The sequence below is a fragment of the Antennarius striatus genome, chromosome 2 (genome assembly GCF_040054535.1).
Source record: "Antennarius striatus isolate MH-2024 chromosome 2, ASM4005453v1, whole genome shotgun sequence".
Lineage (NCBI taxonomy): Eukaryota > Metazoa > Chordata > Actinopteri > Lophiiformes > Antennariidae > Antennarius > Antennarius striatus.
The window spans coordinates 11,623,110-11,643,664 of NC_090777.1; the positions used below are offsets into that span (position 1 = coordinate 11,623,110).

Below are 20,555 nucleotides of genomic sequence, written 5' to 3' on the forward strand. Positions count from 1 at the left end.
TTATTAATGTTTTGCCATTACTGTATTTAAATCGGTTGGTTATATTACACTATGATGAGGCAAGCAAGGCAAAGCATCCAGTAGACAAGGCAAAACACTTTCTGCTTTAGTATGAAATTTAGCATTTGTAGCACTTTAACTTAATACCAGATGAAGACTAATGAAGTATAAGTGATGGTGGCCCCGCATCAACGTATAATAGGGACTGGTTATTGTTTGCATTGTATTGTCACAGCTATTGAATACATGCGATTGACAATGTACACCATAGATTTTATCAAGCCTGCTTATCCATCTTAGCGTTTTAATGTGTGACTGATGCTACTAACATGAGTATCCCTGCCTTAATAAATGAGATGTAATTTACCGTGCAAATCATGTCTTGATCAGCGCCGGCTGACGAAGGCAAAACACCCCAGTTCCTCTTCTGGCCTGTTGCGGAGGCAGGTCTAGAGGGAGAACCACGCTAACCTGTTAGCTGTTGGCTCCTGGTGGGGAAAAGTCATGACAAGGTGTGAGGGGGAGCAGACTACACCTGCCAGCAGGAGGGATGGCCGGAGAGGAGAGAAAAATGCGAGGACAGACCAAATAGGCATGAGAGGAATCCTCTTCTGTTCTGATTGGTAGCCAGGGGTGATCCCTTCTATTATTTCTTTTTTTGTCTTTCCTCCCTCTCCTCCACTGTCAGCTGTGTCGCCCTGGGCTTCAGAGTGGGGATCATTCCGCCGAAGCTTCTTGTGGTCGATTTAACATCATGTCATGACTGAGACGAGTGACCTTTTTTGTATGTGGAGCATGAAGGAATGCGATACAGATTCAGACTCACTGTCGCCACACACACACGCACGCACGCATACACACACACACACACACACACTCTGTCACCCATCTATTGCTTGCTTGCTATCAGGCAGAAAAGCCATCTTCCACGTCCCGGCGGGCATTTCTTTACTTACGTGGCATCATGGATTAGTTTTTCTCTCCTGTTCTCTCTCTGAACATAATTTTTTTCATCAGTTACTCATTTTGATTCAGAGAAAACCATCAGCCTCACACAATAGAATATTTTTTTTTCTACTCCCTGTCGCTCTCTCCCATCCCACCCACTCATTTCTCTCTTCACATTTCATTCTTCTCCATCAAAATTGTGCTTCTCGACAAAAAGGGGACCAATAATGTCACAGACATTGGTGGAGATGTTATCTTCTTCAGTCGATACATTTCACCATGGGGGGGGGGGACACTAGTTCTGTCTCTTTCTGTAGACTCTGTCCTTTCTCCCTTCAGCTGTGACCCACACACTCTGCAGGAGTTCTATTATTATTTTGTAATAATCAGAAACAAGCCTGTTGGAACATCTGTGTTTGGCTGTCATGTCTCTGGGTAGTCTGGAAGCATTTGCTGTTCCCATAGTCACCCCCATCCATCTAGATGTCTGGATGTTGGTTTTAGCTGAATTTGGAGAATATATATTGTGTAATGCAGGTGTCTGTCTCAAAAAATAAGACCAGACAGTGCATTTACCACACAGTTGTGGACGGCAGCGAAGCTGTACATCATTAGTGCCTACACCCCCACCCTCAATGCTTCACATCTAAGATAAGCAGCTGAAGAAGGGGACATGTGATTTATTTGCTCACGCAGATCTGACTTAAAAACATCCTCATTAGTCTTGTTGGAGGGGAAAGAGGCATATAGCATAAAAATGGAAGTTGTTTTCTTCTGCCTTTTGTTTAACAGCGATGAAAAATGACAGTATTCCCACTGTTGGCCATACAGGGAAATTTATCACCTGTTTAATTTCACACACGGGTAGGCCTGGCCTCAGCTCCCTTTCTTGACACTGACGAAGTGGCAACTGAGAGCAGTGCATCACCTGCAGGGGTCCGGACGGTTTTTAATTTAATAAACATGAATGTGGGTGTGAGATCAGGGCAACACACGATCAACACCATGATCCTCAACCGCCAAGCAAGGAAGCTACAGAGGTTTGGTACATGAGATCTCATCCGGGTGAAACCAGTGGACTTTTCCTATTTGGTCAGTCACACTCCTTTAACCTTCTGTCAGCTCCAAAACTTCTTTGTTCTTTTTATTGTATCCAACAACAACATCCTTTCTCCGCTCCATGAATTTCTGAATTCCTTTTCTCTCTCACAGAACTTTATTCGGCCTACCAAGCTGAGCCAACCACCAAGGGAGGCCCATAAGAGGGACTGACGCATGGAGTGCAAATTACTCCACGTCATTTTTTAAATTTTGAATTCTGATTCTTGTGATGAGACACGTTATTTGTTTTCAACCGATAGATGTCTGAGCCAACAAAGCTGACGATATGAGAGGCATCACAACAAAATAATAACCAATGTTATTGTCCGTCACGCGCATTCTCTCCTCTCTGTCTTCTTTTATTTACCCTTATCCTCACATTTTCCTTGTCCTCCTTTAATACGCGCTTCTAGGCAGCTTTGACAATAGCATTTTCCTCTATTGTCAAAATCAGTTCCTGTCAAATCCTTTCAGTTAATTTTTTTTTTTCCTCTGTCTTTTTTGGATGTTATTCTTACACCATTCTTCTTCGTACTATTCTTTCCATTGCTGAATTCTGTCGTCTTAATGGAGCTCCCTTGGCTAAATAGATTTCGTCTTCTGACATGACTGAGTAAAAAAGAAGGGGTGGGTGGCACAGAGAGAATAGCTGATGCAGCCATCCAAGCTGGAGATGTATTAATTGAAAGGTTCATAGGCAGCGCGGGTGGTGGGCACATCAGAGAGCAGCAGCTAATTAGGACCCCCCTCCTCCTCTCACTTTTATTTATTCCATTCTGCACTTTTTTATTTATTATTTATCTCCTTTCTGTAAGCAGGCCTGAGTGGAATATGGATCGACTGTGTTTGCCTTTCTATGTATTCGGTCTTGCTGAGCTGGTGTGCAGATGGATGCTGACGGTCTACCGGCTGTGATTCAGCTCTTAGTATTTCTGTCCTTATTTATCTGTTCCGGCATCAGTTGACTTCTCATTTTCACCTGACACCTGAAGCCACAAACTTACAATAACAGCAGTTAGTAGCCATTAGCCGGCACATTAGCTTCGTCGCAAATTACATGTTAAAGTCAAGGCTAGTAGCGCAGCACATTAAAGCGTAAGGATCGAGGTTTGGGGTTCAAACGTTAGTGGAGGGGTGTTTCCACAGAGAGTGTACACAAAGCTGCACTTATATATCCGCAGCTAATGAATAAAGACTCCTCCACTGTATCGACCACTCGTAGCTGTCACAGCTCATTCCTGATGACCCCCATCAAACAGCAGCCAAGGCTTCACCCTCCCCCACTCCTCCCCTACACTGTGACCTGCTCCATAATCTACTTTAGAAGATGGGTTACGCTAAGTGGCACTTCCATTACTATGACATTGATTTCACCATTAGAGGTGGTGCATCAATACAAAAGTTGAATGAGCCCTAAAAGCAGACGTGGACGAAGAAACACTTATCTTACCTGATGTTTTCGAGCCTTTCAGCTGAGCTGGGAGCTTTTAGTTGAACTGGATTTCATTTTTGAATAACAAATTTATTTGAAATGAACTTTCTGCCAGCCCACAGGGTGCCTCTCTCTCTCCGTCAGACACTCTCTTCATCTTTCGTGCTGACTGCTTTCATTTCCTGCTTCCACACGCATTCACCTAATCTCCCCCGGGACTTCCACTGAGGGTGAAATTTGCAACATCAAAAGCAGGATCCTCCCCCATTCTTTGCCGGATTTCTGCAACAGCCCCCGATTTGTTTTTCATAAATGAATTTCCAAACTACGGGAAGATTATTTTTTCTTCCTTATGTGCCTGTAAAATATTGAATTCTCTTACTTTGTGCTTCATTTTGCATCACTGTCAACTGTCAGCGAGTTGCTGTTGATGGTTCTGCTTTTAAGGTCCAACCGGTGTTGAGTGGTTTCTTGTTTGTTGTTCGTGGAGCTGTTGACATTTATATTTCTTATGTGATAGTGATGTTTTTTATTTGGCTTTAAAGATCCTTTGAGTATTTTGAAACATGCTCTATTATTAAAGCCACACTGGTCAGTGATTATAGAACCTCTTATAACAAGAAGTCAACCTAGAGGTTTGACGCTGTGCTTGAGAAAAGGACACTTTTTTATACATTTTATACTTGCAGGCTTATGTTGCAATTGATTTTTATTTTTTTATTTTTTTAGATTTTATGAAATGATTTACAATGTAGTTACAGTATATTTGTTGTATTCTCATAACAGCAGACACCTAAAATGCAGGTCAGGCCACTAAATCCATTTGCACAGTCGGAGGCCAGAGTGAATAATTTCCTCTTTTATTTTCTCAGATTTAAATAAAATGAAAATAATGCCCATTTATGCAGCAAGGATGTTATGTGTAGCATATTCAGTCAGCCTCTGGCATTCCAGTTGGCCATTACCTCGTACAACCAGCAGCGTCTTTGATTTTCTTCTCCACCAGTAGTTTGAGGGAAATGTTAATTATCCCACATTCTGGCTTTCTAATGCTTTAATGTGGCCTTCAGTTACAGAGAAAAGAACGCAGGATGCTGTTTCTACCTGATGCGCTTATGATGGGATGCATTCTGTATTTATGATATTCTCCTTTTGTGGTGTCTTATCATGCAGACTGCGGCTCAGGAGGGTCAGGCTCAGGCGTCGAAAGCTGTGAACAAGATCGCTGTCGCATGTTTGGAGGCTCATGGGATGAAGACGCAGAGGATGACCGCTGTATCTGTGACTTCTCTTGTGAAAATGTTCCTCACACGCTGGTACGTGGCTTTAGAATAAGGATGAATAAACAATCAAACACCAGACACATGTTCCTCCCCCCTTGAGGGCTGTATCAGATCGCTCATCAGGAATAAATTAAATACGTAAAATACATGAAACAACTTGGATTGTTTAGTTTTATTTACGTAGTAGTTAATCTTGTTTCTGGTGTCCCAGGTGACAGTTTGTGTCAGACAAGAACTTTTCTTTGTTGGTGTTTTTTGCTGGCATTTTGTTGACCCTATTATCAAAAAAAACATCAGAAGTGGGGTTCTAACAAATTTGTTGAAAAGAGAATGGCATCCAAATAAGTATCAAAATGTATGCAACTGTTAGAAAATGATTCTGTATTTAATTAGTTTTTCAACACAAGGCTGCACAAATACAAACATAACACAGCGATTTGCTTCTGCATGTGTTCAGTGGCTTTTGCTGTACTACCAGGTTATGGCAACAAATTGTAATCTTTTTTATGTGAGCATTTTATTTTTGTTGTGAGGTTAATTACTTTTATAGCAGTACTGTATCAATGTCTAAAATTGTAATTATTTTTGACCTCATACATTCTGTCATCATGGTTATGACAGATGTGGATATTACAGCCAAGACTCATTTAACATATCCATGGTTATCAGTAGGTCGTGTGACAATAACAGACATTTAGAAATGAACCATGCCCACGTTTCCCCAGAGCTCTCACTAATCGGTCTTCATCCTTGTCAGTTTGTTGACATTAATGCGACTCATCAGGAAATTAACTATGAGTGGCCGTCAGTCACATGATAACAGATGGCTGATGTGACAACTTTGCTTGCATTGTTGAAGTGATGACAGCTGAGCCGCATCAATTACAGGTGAACAAACATCCAGCTGGAGGCTGTGAGGTTTGATGGAATCCGGCTCCGCTCAGGACTCGCCTCACATAGACATGTTGTTATTATGCCACCAGCCTATTGAATGGGGCAGGAATGAGCAAATAGAGATGGTTAATAGCAGACGTTGAATAATGCTCTGACTCCCGTGACTCTCCTGTAGGTGTGCGGATCAGACGGGAGAAACTACAGCAACGAGTGCGAGCTGAAGAAGGCCAGATGTGAGAAACAAGAGCACTTGTTGATTCAGAATCAGGGACCCTGTGCAGGTCGGTACAGCATCGCTACATCACACCACTCAGGGTTAATGTCATTGCAGAAGCATCCTCACCAAGACTCATTGTCATTGACATCCCATTTGTCCACTCACTTCATCCATCAATGGCGTAGTTCATAGACTGTTTGCTCTCCACCGTCTGACTGCTGTAGCCACACGCAGATGAGATGAAGAGGGTCGAGGTTAAGTATATGTTTGTGTAATTTGATCGTGAAACTTAACTTAACACACTTTTTCAGCGATGCCCTCGGTCCTTCGTCAGCGGCTACTGCACAGAATTTAGAATCACTCTCTTGGGTATCAGTTGAAAGGGATGAGGTTCCACCTTTCTTGTCCAGACAATTTAAACTATTAAGCTTGTGCTCATGAGCTTGCTTCTTAACCCCCAGGATAACACTTTTCCCCTTTACTTTAAATGAAAACCCTCTGATGAAAGCCTTAAATTAAAAGAATTTATCAGCCAAAAAATTTGTCCCAACAGCGGCTAAGAGGCAAAGGTTAGCCGGCTTCCTCACCACGGTTATGTTAAAAGAAGAGCTGATGCAAGCATGGGTGGGGGGAGCAGTCCAAAAGACACTTAAGGGATTTAGAATGATCATTTTGGCCTGTTAGATTCTCCCGGGGTCTAAAATAAAGAGGCATGGAGAGATGAGAGAAGAGAAAGTGAGAAAGAGGAAACCGCCAGTGTTTTCACGCACATCCCTGCAGATTCTTCTTCCTAAGCCGGCCTCCTTGGGCACTGACTGTCACACTTTTCTACCAGCCATGGAGAATCAATCCTTTTTTGAAGAGCCCTCTATGGGTACCGGAGCTCTGGGCTCTCCTCTCCTATTAGCAAGTGGAAAAGAGCCGGGGGAATTTCACTGCCCCCTACATTAGCAATGTAAGGAGAAACTTCATTTGACCTCCGGAAACTTATCAAAACATGCCAGCTCTGCCAGTGAATGAAGGCAATCCTGTTTTTTGGGGGTTCTTAATTTGACGAAACTTCGCCTCTTTTGCATCAAGTGTCAACAGTATCATCGTTGCATTTTACACCCTCCTTTATAGCTGCCTCCAAATTCAAATCTGGGTCAGGGATTTTATTAAAATCCAAAGAAATTCACGTTGCGGAGACGAACAAACATGTGCAGATATGTTGTTACAGGATTGTAAAAGACTTCCTGCATCACACACACACACACACACACACACTCACACACACACACACACACACACACACACACACACACACACACACACACACACACACACACACACACACACACACACACACACACACACACACACACAGAGGAAGGAGCGCTTCACCAGACCTTGAAAATGCAGGGGTAATATTGCACATCACAGTGAGCTGCATTGTGCCGGACAATGACCACTGAAGAAGAAAAACCCTTGAAGGGTGGAAGAACATATGAAATTAAAAGTTCTCCTCCTCCTAATAGGCTCAGCGCAGAAAGCTGAATGGAGCGCTGGAAAGTGGCAAGTTAAATGAACTGTGTCCAGAGCCCATCTCTGGAGTAGGGTAGCACTGGAAAAAGAGTGAGCCAAGTCATCACCATTAGGCTGATGCTCATACCCACACCAGTAACAGTGTGATTTATGGCCGCCGTATCTTCAGCTTCCAAACTGCAAATGAGCAACACAAGAAAAGGAGATCGGGAGGGAGACGGAGAAAAAAAGGAGGGAAAGATTTCTGCATTCTTTCTCGACAACTTTACTTTTCACTCCAAAGCCCAAAGAGAATTTAAACGATGATGTTTTTGTCTTCTTCCTCCCACTGAATGTTTTCTTATTCTTTTCCCATTTCTGGAGAAGCACTAGTTTTTGGGGACGTGTTTGTTGTTATTTTGGTGAAAGTTTATTCAGAGCTGTCACAGCAGTTTGAAGGCCGGTGCATCCGGAGACAAAGAAGCACCCGCTCCCACGCCCCACTCTGCGCACAAGCACAAATTGCTTGGCACATTCCGTAGCATTATACTGTACAGCAGACTTTTTGCTTTTTCATTGGGGAGGTTGTAGGGCAGCAGCACAATTTCGTAATATTAGACAAGGACAAATGAAGAGAACATGCCTCCTAGTAGGTGGTAAATGTCAGCTGCCGTGCATGTGCCAGCAATGCCATTGTTTGTTTTCACTGGAGGTAATAGCATCATTTTCTTACTGATTTTGAGCCATTGTGTAGAAAGTAGCAAATAGAATTGTTATCTTGAAGCTGGCTGCCAGCCTCTCCACCTCTGCCCCTCAAGCCAATCTCATTGTTGGCAAAAAGTTACATGTTGTTTAGAGATTGTGTTGTCTAATTCTTCTGTCTCTCACACACACACACACACATACGCACACGCACACACACACACAAAGAAGTTAACCCCCTCCCCTCAGCCAATGTAATCATTCAAATGCTGGTGTTCTTCTTCCCCTCCCTGTGCCATCTCCCATCTCTCCTTTCTTTACTACTTTATCAGCGATTTCAGCCACATCTCTGCCTGAGCTGACAACACCCCAACACTGCAGTCAGTCTGTGTACGGCTGCTGCCTCGACAACGTGACGGCCGCTCAAGGAGTAGGACTGGCCGGATGTCCCAGTAAGCCTTTCTCCACCCTCACATTCACCTTTTACTTTTGGTTTGTCCTGCATTTATTTTGTTTTTTTTAATATATTTTGCTGAAAGTTGTAGTTGCAATCATGTTGTTTCAGCATATGGAGCTTATTGTCTTTGCCAGCAATTACAGCAGTAGAGATGAAATGTTTCATCTTAATCCAAGGAATAATTATGATAATGTTGCACCGTATATCTGCAGGAATCTGTTCATCTGATGAGGTTGATGAATGATAACACCGAAACGAAGGAGAAAACGCTGCGTTAAGCTGTTACTTTAGTGGATGCAGTATGGATATGGAAAATGCAGACTAGAAATGGAGGAATAAAGAGATTTAGCAGAGGGGAAAATCAACTAAACATATTTTTATCATCCTTTTTATTTATGGAAAAGAGCTTAATTCGAAGCAACCCCGCATTTTAATCAGCACTGAACCATCATAAGATTTGTGATGATAGGGTTTTCAAATGCTATAAAGGAATAAATCATGATGTGTTGGGTTCTCTGTTCTCCTCAGGTACCTGTCAGTGTAACATCTACGGGTCTTACAAGCGGACGTGTGATCCAGCCACCGGCCAGTGCTCCTGTAAACCGGGTGTTGGGGGACAGAAGTGTGACCGCTGCGAGCCGGGCTTCTGGAACTTTCGGGGCATTGTGACTGAGAACATGAGCGGCTGCACACGTAAGGATTCCATCAGAGTCTGACAGTTCAAGCTGTCACTCGCTTCTTTTTGTTACTTTTCTTAAATTGCTTAGTTTGCATTTGCATACCTTCTTTTCATAAAGGGTCATTTCACCAGTATTACAAAGAAACATAATTTTCGCACCTCTAGCCATGCAGAGCGTATTTCATTTTGAGATGTCTATCTCTGAGATTTCTGCCATGAGCGGAATAGTGAGGTCAATTATATTCATAGAGAACTACAAAGCCCATAATCACAAAAAAAAATTCAGACGGCTTTACAGTCCACCAAAAAAAGAAGTGAAAATGGGAGAAGCCTTTTCAGACGATGCAGTAGATATGGAGACTTTTTTAAGTAGGAGGACATTGAATTAAAATGTGGTGAAACACAAAACAATATTAACTTAATGAGGTCCAAACAAAGCTTATAGTGAAAAAAAAACAAGTTTCTGGAAGAACATAAAAGTGGAGGTAGATTGAAGTCAGTTCAGTTTTATGTACAGTATTTTCTTACTGTTTCTCTAAAGTTAATATGAGTGATTCTTCTGTTTTTTACTTTCGTCCTTGTCTCAGCTTATTTTTATTCCTACTATTGTCCCTGTTTTTATGACCCTATCATTCAGAAGTTTATTTTCAAGCCCAGTTTTAAGTTTTTTCTAGCTTTTTTTAGATTTTTATATGTAATATCATTCTTGCAAAACACTTTCCTATGTGAACAGTGTCATAAAAATACTATTATTAGTTGTAATTAGTAATTAGTAGTAATAGTAGTAGTAGTAATAGTAACAGTAGTAGTAGTAGTAGTAGTAATAGTAGTAGTAGTATTTAAGGAAGTTCAATTTAGTGGGTCATCAAACCATGGAAAAAATGCAATAATGAAGCTATTATTCAATTTGAGAATGTAAATATGTTCCTGTTTGCTATTTACATGTTTGTGTGGAGGTGACATGATTCTGGCTCCGATGCTTCGAGTTGATTCATGATAAAAGTTATCAAACCAAGCATTTGCCCAAAATAATATCCTAATTATTTATACGGTGGAGTGGACTTAAAAACATTTTTAAAAAAGATATACAAGATAGGGTTTATTGGACCTACATGGTTACAATCCGCTGAAGTATACTTGAAGAGAAAATAACGTAATTTATAATAAATAATGAATTTCTCATTGAATTGATAACACTGCGTCTGAGCAAAGCCCTTTTAATTATTAACCCACAGGGTCATATCCTTCAAGTTAATTAGAAGTAAAGGCAAATTTCCCACACGTAACTTTCACATAAATAAATCCTTTTCAGCCTTGTTAGAACTGTATTGAATGAGCGGTTGTCATTATTATTCAGCCGAAGAATGAGGTCAGGACCTCTTGTTTGTATTGTTGTAATGCAATATGGCAACCAGCTTGTATCCTGCCGTGAAGGTGTCGTAGGACTCTCAACGCCATAGAGAATTTCCAGTCAACAGCAGGAAGCCTGGGGGGCCTCACCCACAGCCTGACCTTAACAAGGTTTACCCTTAGCCAGCAGACAACACACTACACACCAACACCAGGCTCAGCAGGAGCAGTGGGCAGAAAACCACATCATTGATTCTAGGAACACAATGGGGTTGATGTCCTTCCCCCGGGTTGTTTTTCTTGAGTTTCCGTACTCATCCTCCTTCTTCTCCTCACCCTGGAGCCCCTAAGGCAGCGTAAACTATTGCTGGCCTTTGACTGAAAGACACTGACACATCCAAAACAAGGTTCAGAGGCTAAGGTTGCCGTGTACACACATTGTGAACCACGTAAACAAAGCTCTCCTTACCGCATTTCATGTCACTGCCCTTAATTGATGCTTTATTTCTCATCCTCTCTTTTTTCCTCGACCTTTCCACGGCAGCTTGTAACTGCGACGCCACAGGCTCAGTCCGGGATGACTGTGAGCAGATGTCGGGTCTGTGTTCCTGCAAGATGGGAGTGAAGGGCATGAAGTGCAACGTGTGTCCAGATGGAAGCAAGATGGGCATGAATGGCTGCGACAAAGGTAATATGAGCACGATCCAAGGAAACCAGTGTAGCATAAACAAACACACACACACACACACACACACACATACACACAAAAGCATGTGTTTTCACGAGTTATGGCGACATTACAAAGACCTCCCATCACCATTACTGCCTAATCCTAATCTGTGTTCTCAGCAATAATTCATGCCTTTGCCCTAAAAATTAATGACTTCAGTTACAGAGTCCAGATGTCGGACTCTACACTCTGAGTGAGCTCTTCATCTGGAGGCCAAATAAATGTAGAAAAATTGGCCCACACACATATTTATATTTTCTTGTCATTACTTTTCTCTGATTGTGAAGCCTTTTCCTGTCTAATCACAGAGCAGCCTCCTAGTCTGCTTTTCACATCACTCTGGTTTATTGATACAGGAAGGAGGTGACTACAGGGAAGATAATCAATAGAGATTAGCAAAATGCAGGAGTGTACAAATTAGAGGGACATGGCATAACGCCCACTGACGGTTTTTTGTTTTTTTTTGTGTTGTGCCATTTTTGTGGCATTTTATACACTTGCAATCGTTCACATGCAAAAGACTATTGATTAGCTTGATACGTAAGGAAACAGGCCAAGTGACTGCACGCTAAAAAGCAGGTTGAAGTAAAGGTTAGCTCCTGCTGCGGTGGCCTGCAGCTCCTTGATTAAGATGCACCATCAGATATCGACTGGAAGTCAAATGCTTAATGAAGGTAGCACTCCCGGCACAGTGGTGGGGCAGTCTGGCACACAACCCGCCAGATGAAAAGACAATGTACTGAGAAATGGTAGCACATTAAACTGGAGCTAAGGAGTAGGGGGGTATTCCATTCCTCTGTGATGTTGCAACAACGCAAAGACCCCACACTCATATGCTCGAAGGTGAACGGTGGGCTCCCCAAATGGAGCCCCTGCAGGGGCAACTTCAAGGCTTCAAATGCAGCTTTGGAGAACTTCAAGAGAATCTGTGAGAAAATCCCAGACTGCACACCTTAACACATCTCTTTTACTGCTGTGAAGCAGCTTATTGGATATTGCAGTGGTCCATGAAATTATGAATTATTCATACGGTGTTACCAACAGGTAACTAGACAATCTTGTAATTACATTAGCACCACAGCACCGTGGTTGTAAAAAAAAAAAATCAGGTCGTTTGCATAGAGGTGAAAAACTTGCATATATAATAATGAAGCACATTGTTTTAGGGTTTTCGCTGCTCCTTTTAAAATCAGACAGATTGAGGTTGGAGGCCACAGCTGCGGACAATAGCAGCTCACAACCTCTCAAGCTGCTAATATAAATCCTCACATTGAGTCATAGCAAGTAGAGAATGTGATAAAGCTCAGGATGGTGCTAGCACAGTGTCTGTATCGTGATATCCAGTTTATTAAGATGAGTTTGGGTGACTCCTAACTATGTGTAACAAAGAAAATAAAGATCCCAAAGTGTAAGCATCTCAGACAGGTGTAAAAGTGAATCTGTATGTCAGAGAAGCCCAAACCTCTCCCCAACCACTTCCTCCAGCTCTCTCAAGTCAGCCGAGATATACCCGCTCCAGCATTTCCAGTCTCTACCACAGGGTCTCCTTCTAGTGGAAAGTGTCTCGAATGATTCCCATGATACCCTCAACCAGGGCTCATGACCTGGTTGAGGGTATAAACATAGATTGACTGGTAAATTGAGAGGGTTAAGATTTATCTTTTTAATTTGATTTTCCATCGTCTTTCAAAGCTCTGACTGTAAACAAACACAGAGCTCTTGTAACTGAAGATTCTTTTTGGGTTTTGTGCCACCTGGCACTTTCGTTCTTCCTGAGGCGTTGTGTTCTGCAACCAGAAGTTACTCACTGGTGGTACACGGAAGAGAAAACTGTCTTTGACAGTTCAGAAAACACAAGGAAAAGTTCTGAAATTGTGAAGCTGCTATCATTTAATATGCATACGATTTAAATTTGAACTCATTTGCATTAGCACAACATTTTCAGACAACAGAATTCACAAAGCAGCTGTACTCCATTGCTGTGCATTGTACGATTATGGGACTGTTCAGTTACAACACAAGCCCCTTTCTTCCACAGATGTCGAGGCTCCAACTTCCTGTGAAGATTTGGTGTGCAGTTTTGGAGCGTCTTGCATTGAGGTGAACGGCCAAGCCCACTGTGAATGCCCTTCTCCAGATTGCGATGAGAAAAAACAGAGCAAGGTGGGTAATTCTGACCGGATGTTTTGTAACACATTATATATCGCCTACAGGAAGTTAGCATGTGTTCACTTCTCCCCTCTCTCCATCTCTGTCACCATGGAGCAGGTGTGTGGCTCCGACGGGGTGACCTACGCTGACCAATGCCAGCTGAGGACCATAGCCTGTAGGCAGGACAAGGACATCACAGTGCAGCACTTTGGACAGTGCACAGGTGAGCTCTGTCCAAGTCTCCATCTATCACGCATCACATGGATGTTCCACCGCTGTCAGGACCTATCAAAAGATAGTGGGCATTGCCATCCTCTTCGAATTACCCCCCTCCTTCTGCGTCTGCATCCATGTCACTATCAGAAAGTAAATTTAGAGCAACCTGTGTGTAAGATTTGCTTGAATTTCTACAGAAATGTACCTGAACATGATGGCAATTACACTTTCTCATATGAATTTAAGTACTTTTCTGACAACTCTGCCTGTCTTATAAAACCACAGGATTATGATTGTCTAATGGCAAATATTGAGTTAATTTCTCTGAGGAAATAGAGGGCAACCTAGCCAGTTCTGTCCTACTTGTCTGACAGTTGAGAGCGAAAATGAGTAGGACTCAGGAGAAAAGTTATATGGAAAAGAGTTTCTGTCTTTTTAAAACCAAAGGGTTTTAGTGTGACTGGAGTCTGAGCCTTGAAATCCCACAAGATAGCAATGACACTTCCTTTCACTCCTCTGTTGGGATTTGATGTCGTCTTCAAACCCTCCTGTGGGGAAATGCATCAAGCCCCTGGCAGCTATGTGTTGCCTGGAGCATGATGCTGCTTCAGCGTGATGGTGGATGAAGAGTACATGTGTGCTCAGTAAAAGGTGCAGCTTTTAGCCTTTGGGTCAGATGCTGATTGTGTGCATCAATCTAATAGGTCCCGGGATGAACGCCAAGGCCGTGCCTTTCATGTCCGGTGAATTTGTTGCACCAACAGCCAGTTTGTGTCACGATGGGGTTCTACAGACATCGGCAGTAAGCTAAGCTGGGAAGAGGAATGCCAGCTGTGAGTTTATGACCACCAGCTAATGCCAGGTGTGCAGCTTTAGAGATGGGAAAATGTTCATTAACCCGTATTACTCAGCGGCCACAGATCAGGTGACCTAATACTGTGTCATCATTTCCTTTGACTAGTTTTTTGGGGGGGAAAAGTAGGTCAAATCCATAGGAAGCAAGGCTGCTAACATGATCTGTGTTAAACTGCAGCTGCAGGTACACATAGAAAGTACACAAAAATAGACCGACAAGGCTTCGATAAGTCCCTGAACATCTGTTAATTACAAATTCACTGCCGAGGGTCGCCAGAAAAAGGAGCCAAAATCCAGTATGGTTGATATTCTTCTGTTGCTTGGCAATAGAGAAGTGGGTTGTGTGTAATCCGTCACCTAGCATTTCTACACACAGAAGGCAGGAAGATGTCTCACAGCAGACTCCTCTGCAGACCCCTCAGGGCAGGAACAGACAGGCGAACACTTGAGCCCACCAACAGCTACAGAGGATCTTTTAATTTCTTCCCCCGAATGCGGTCGCTCGGCGGGTAGCTGTTCCTCCGCTGCTGTCGGCTCGGGGGTTAGATCTCAAGCTCATTTCACGTGTGGATGGGTACGAATTAGCATTTGCTCTGCTTCCACCCCTCACCACGCCACAGACCTGCCTGTACTCCTTCACGCTGTTTGCATGCGGTGTTTCCAGACACACGGCCTGAGCGCTCTGGCATGCTGATGCTCACTGAGCTGTTATGTGATTTGACAAGAGGGCCATGCCAAGGGCTTGTATAAATGAGTGAATATTGATCCTTTTTTTAGCATTATTGATCCGTAGCAATTTTTCGTAATACCACTGAGCGTGACTGCTGCTGCTCAGTATGCCACTAATGAGCAGTCTAGGAAAACTTGCAGTCCTTCAGAATAAGGGCCTTAACATCTTTCTGCTTGTCACAGAGAACTTGCAGCTTGTGATGTTACCCAACTGCGTCTGAAGTCTCCTTCCTGAAAGGCAGCACAGCCACAGAATATAGGGATGAAATCTTCTTGCTTTAATGCTGCCTCTCTGTGAAAAGATGAAATATCTGAGCAGTTCTGGAAAAAAAAAAAACTGCAAGAGTTCTTGCACCAGACAGCAGAGGAGGGCATTTGGACTGATGAGCAAATTCTGCCACTAGGGTAAAATGGCCACCAAGTTGGCAATGACCAGCACACCCATATGGTGTTGTCACCTGTAGGTTTCCGTCAAATTGGCAACAAATGCCAGCATATGGCATCGACAGCACATTCGGGTTCTGTTGTCATCACCATGTTCTGCAATTTTCTCTCATTATTCAGTCCCTCATTCTCCTGTTTGTCTGTCCGTACTCTCCATTGGCTGGCTTTGTTAACCCCTTTTCTTCACGTTTATTGGAAAGCTTTTGTTGGAAGCATTCTACCCCTATCATTTCCTTCTTCTTGACTCTCCGATTCCCTTGTGTTTGCCCGGTGGGATTCAGAATCCAGACTCCTCCTCTACATTGAGCGTGGTCGACTCCACACACAATCTTAATAACCACCTTTCAACGATAACTACACGGCTGAGACAAGCCAAGATGGCAGTCATTTTTTTTCCCCTTTTCACCCTGTGATATAACTGTCCATTGCTCCACTGAGAGGGAAAAAAAGGAAATAAAAAGCAAATGGATTGTTAAACTTGATTAAGAGAGGCTTCAACTGAGCAGTGTCCCTGATCTTTCTTTCCTCCTTTAGACATGTTTTGCTTTTCTTCCTTCATCCCATGTCATGTTGATCGCCGCTCCAGAGATAAGCACACACTCCCAAACATTAGGCACTCTCCGGTGAGCTAGCATCCGGACGCTAAGCTTGCAACTGACTGACAGGTTCAGCCGAGAGGAAAGGCAAAGCATGACACTGTTCTTGCTGATAGCATCACTGCTCAATGCACACTAAATCTTTCTCTATACAAATATCTGCTGAGCTTTAAGCTTACACTGTGTGTCTCCCAGGCTTTCTGCCGTCTCAGTAGGTATCACATTTCACACCTCGGTGAATAATTGCCGATCAAATAGGCGATTATAGCAGTGTAATTAAGTCCTACGCATAATGTTAGGCGAATCCTAATGAAGCGCAAATCTATGGTGTGGGTTCTTTTTTTTAATCTTCTGTTCATTTCACCCACACACTAGCACACATCTATACTCATGGGGCATAACAAGAACACTATTGTCATAGCATCTCTTGGCCTACTCTTTTATTCCCCTACAGGAGTTTCTGTCCTATGTTACACTTGCATCACTGAAAATGAACTTTCTACTGAGAGCCCGTTCTCTCTTCCTCATTTGGAGTAATGTCTTGCCATGCGTTTTTGTGTGTCTGTTGTCGTCCGCGTGTTTGGTGTGGTTTTGACGAATGCTCACGCTCTCTTCAAGCAGCAGTTTGCTGTCTTTGAAGCCAGAGTTAAAGCCGGCTTTTTTTGCCCCATTTCTATCAATCATTCATCACTGGAGGCGCTGGCTGTTGGTGATTAAAGCTTTGCTACTGGAGGGCAGCATTTGAATATGCATATATAATTCATAAGCATTGGCACAGCATGCTTGAAACACACAAACATGCATATTGTGCTCACAAATACACGCCATATGTGCACACAAACAAGCACAAAGTGTGCTTTGCACTGTGCATTGACGCTGACTGGAGTAGTTTAAGTGTGGTTGGGCCACATAACTCGTCTGCAGTCGAAACACACTTTCAGTGCATAACGCTGAAAGCAGTTTGTCATTGGTTGGCAGATTCCATATTCACTCTGCATTTGGATGCACTTTCATTACTTTAGGTTTGTCAAATACAGATTCCTGACATCTTATTCATTGCTAAGATTGCTTTTACAAATCAGAGCCTCTATGTGTGCGGGCTTGTGTGTGTGTGTGTGTATGTGTGTGTGTGTGTGTGTGTGTGTGTGTGTGTGTGTGTGTGTGTGTGTGTGTGTGTGTGTGTGTGTGCGCGTGTAGGTGTGCGGTTAAGTGTTGGTGTATAGGTGTGCATAATGACTTCAGGGAGGAGGGTTGTGTATAAACAGCATAATCATCCATTAAATGCAGAGGTAATAAGTTATTCTCAGGAAGAGGACGTAGTGATCATTAAGTGGTTTGGTTTTATTTGCTTTATTGGTTAATGATGATGTCTTTATTTACTGTGGTTTGATTTTATAGATTGTAATGGAGTTAGGTATAGCAAAATCAAACATTTTCATCTTTGCTCAACCATTCATCCATTCCTTGCTTCCTCCCCTTCCCTCCACCAGAAATCCTCTCTGAGGCGGCAGACCGACCCACCCCTAACCCCCTCGCCACCATCCCCAGCACAGCCGCTGCCGGCACCATCACCACCACCTTCCACCCTAACATGGTGTGGGCCATACCGCTTCCAAGGACGCCTGAGACAGAGACCACTGAGCGGCCTCGACTTACTACCCCCTTCCCCACCCTCATCCACAACGATCCACGATCAAACCACCGCCACCCCATCCACACCAAGCAGCAGCCACAATCCACTGCCGCCACACCCACCACCTTCCCCTCCCACAGCAGCCCCGTCCCCTCCGCTGCTGTGGCCTCCTTCGAGGGCTCTGGCAGCGGCGAGCCAAGCGGGGATGACCAGACCGAAGAAGAAGAGGAGCTGGGAGAGGAAGCAGGTAGCGGCATGCCAACGGAGGCCAGTGGGAGAGAGGAGTCAGTCGGTAAATCCCAGCTCTTTCACGTCATTACCCATAATGCTCTGATTTGTGTGTTTTTTTCAAGAAAGGGTGGGAGAAATCGTTCCTGAACTGACCTCATATCACATTCATGCCATCATCTTTTATTTGAAACTTACATTAACAACAGCTATTGTATTTGTATGGAAATTGTTTTTTGGAGACAAATGTCAAAGGCAGGCAGGCAGGGAAGAGGAATGTGTGTAAACACATGCTGTTTGTACCATTTCGCATAAGATGCATTTCTCAATTTCAGACAGAAAAGAATGTATTTGCACGGTTCACCGTTGCTACATCACCCGTGCTCTTTTGTCCCGTTCCACCGGTGCACAGCTAGCAAAACAAACCCAGGAAAGAGGCTTTCAGCAGACGAAACTGTCGCCCTGCATCGGGGCGCTTCTGCAGCCCGACTTGAGACAGAAACGACTGAGAGGCTGAGGTGTGAGTGCTTGAGGGGGTTCCTTGTCACATGACTCATCTCAGCATTCCCTCTCGACTAGAACAGCAGGTTTCTGTTTCTGGGCCTCCTTTTGGACAACAAGTGATCAACTTTTTGGGGGGGTTTTTCACACCCATCCACCTTGCTTGACAGCTTGCTGTAGCGGGATGGAATTGATGAAACACCTTGTCCCCAATGTGCTCTTCCTCAGTTGTTCCTCCTCCTCCTCCCCCCCTCATGCTCCAGCTCCTGTAGCCTTAGATTTATTCTCTTGTCAGAGGTTGACCAGAGTGCTTGGTGACGTGAGGAGCATGAAACCTGTCTGCCAAGGAGACCCATTGTCTTTTGGTTGTGTTTGTCTGTGTATATGTGTGTGTGTGTGTGTGTGTGTGTGTGTGTGTGTGTGTGTGTATGTGTGTGTGTCTGTGTGTGTGTGTCTGTGTGTGTGTGTGTATGTGTGTGTGTCTGTGTGTGTGTGTGTGTCTGTGTGTGCACGCGTGTGTGTTTGTGTGTGAGAGAGTGTACACCCAAGCATTGCTAAATGTGATTACATCGTGTGTACTCGCTTTTTTTGGATGTGTGTCCCTCTGCTCGTGTCACAGAGTTTGTCCAATATCAAGTGTGTGTACTGTATCTCTGTCTGAATGTATACATGTGAGCGGGTCAGAGGTGTATGTTTGTGTGGGGTTTTTTTGTGTCTGCAGTGGTGAAATGTGTTTTCCTATGTGTGTGTGTGTGTGTGTGTGTGTGTGTGTGTGTGTGTGTGTGTGTGTGTGTGTGTGTGTGTGCGTGCGTGCGTGCGTGCGTGTGTGTGTGTGTGTCTGTATGTATGTATTTGACAGCTCTCATGGCTCCCACTGGAGTCATGCGGCGTCCCCTTGCTGTTATGCACTGCCCTCTTTCCCCCATGAGAGCTCTCTTCCTCAGCATCTGTAAATCTGCAGACCACACGCCAACAGATGCCCTTTAAGCCGTCCTCCACCCCCCCAACCCCCCCCCCCTCCTGCCTCCTTTGACCGCGAGTCCTTGAGCACGACGTCCCTCGCCTCTGACGTCTTTATGACATGTTTAGCCACTAGCTGCTTGCCCCCACCATTATTTGTAATCTCTGCGCGGCCATAAACTGCACCAATTCAACCAAGACAACCCCTTCCCAACACCATCATTAGACGGAATGGAGCTTTGCTGCTGGTACACCCTCCCATTTTTCAACCTGAGAAAGCCAAGCTATTTTTATGTTTTATGTCCCTAGATATACAGATATACGGTGACGTAAAGGCAAACGTGACTGCTAATGACTTTTTTTGTACCTTCTAAGTCTTGAAGGTAACTCTCGAACAATCAGCAGTGATCAGTTATCACATCCTGTCATCTTTTAATGTGTTCTGTGTGGGCCGTGGGGACAGTGCCCATTATGTGTTCCCTGACAGAATGAGTTCCAGGTGTTGAATCAATTCAGGATGCCTTGTAATTACTCCTGACAGATGCCTTTCATGGCATCCCATCCAATCACAGGTCAGCAAAGCATGCATCTGTAGATGCAAGTGTATCTTGGGAAGAAAAAATAGCATTCATCACAAAAGCCACTGAAAGTGTGTGAAGTAGTTGTTGTCTCTGAGGTAAGCCAGTCTGTGGATATCAGTTTCCTAAATCTTAATGAATTATTACGACCCCTTCATGTATCGTCTGTAGGTCCCACAGTGGCCGGCGCCACGACGCCCACAGCTGAGGAGCGGTCGTCCTGTGACAACAAGGAGTTCGGCTGCTGCCCAGACGGCAAGACACCAGCCAGCAATCCAGAGGGCACCAACTGCCCCTGTAAGTCAACATACCCTTGCCCCGGCCAATCACTGAAGATTTCCCCATGTTTCCTTGGCTGTGCCTTTGTC

At 43.9% G+C, this 20,555-nt stretch overlaps 1 protein-coding gene across 2 annotated transcripts in view; it reads left to right on the forward strand.

Moving 5' to 3' along the window:
• agrn (agrin) overlaps nt 1-20,555 on the forward strand; it is a 266,995-nt gene that overhangs the window by 211,275 nt on the left and 35,165 nt on the right. For both annotated transcript variants that reach the window (XM_068330831.1, XM_068330841.1), the window contains 9 exons: nt 4,655-4,797; nt 5,834-5,939; nt 8,413-8,532; nt 9,066-9,230; nt 11,111-11,254; nt 13,335-13,459; nt 13,565-13,670; nt 17,778-18,212; nt 20,359-20,484. In XM_068330831.1, coding sequence (XP_068186932.1) covers nt 4,655-4,797; nt 5,834-5,939; nt 8,413-8,532; nt 9,066-9,230; nt 11,111-11,254; nt 13,335-13,459; nt 13,565-13,670; nt 17,778-18,212; nt 20,359-20,484 — 1,470 coding nt within the window. The remainder of the gene's footprint in view (nt 1-4,654; nt 4,798-5,833; nt 5,940-8,412; nt 8,533-9,065; nt 9,231-11,110; nt 11,255-13,334; nt 13,460-13,564; nt 13,671-17,777; nt 18,213-20,358; nt 20,485-20,555) is intronic.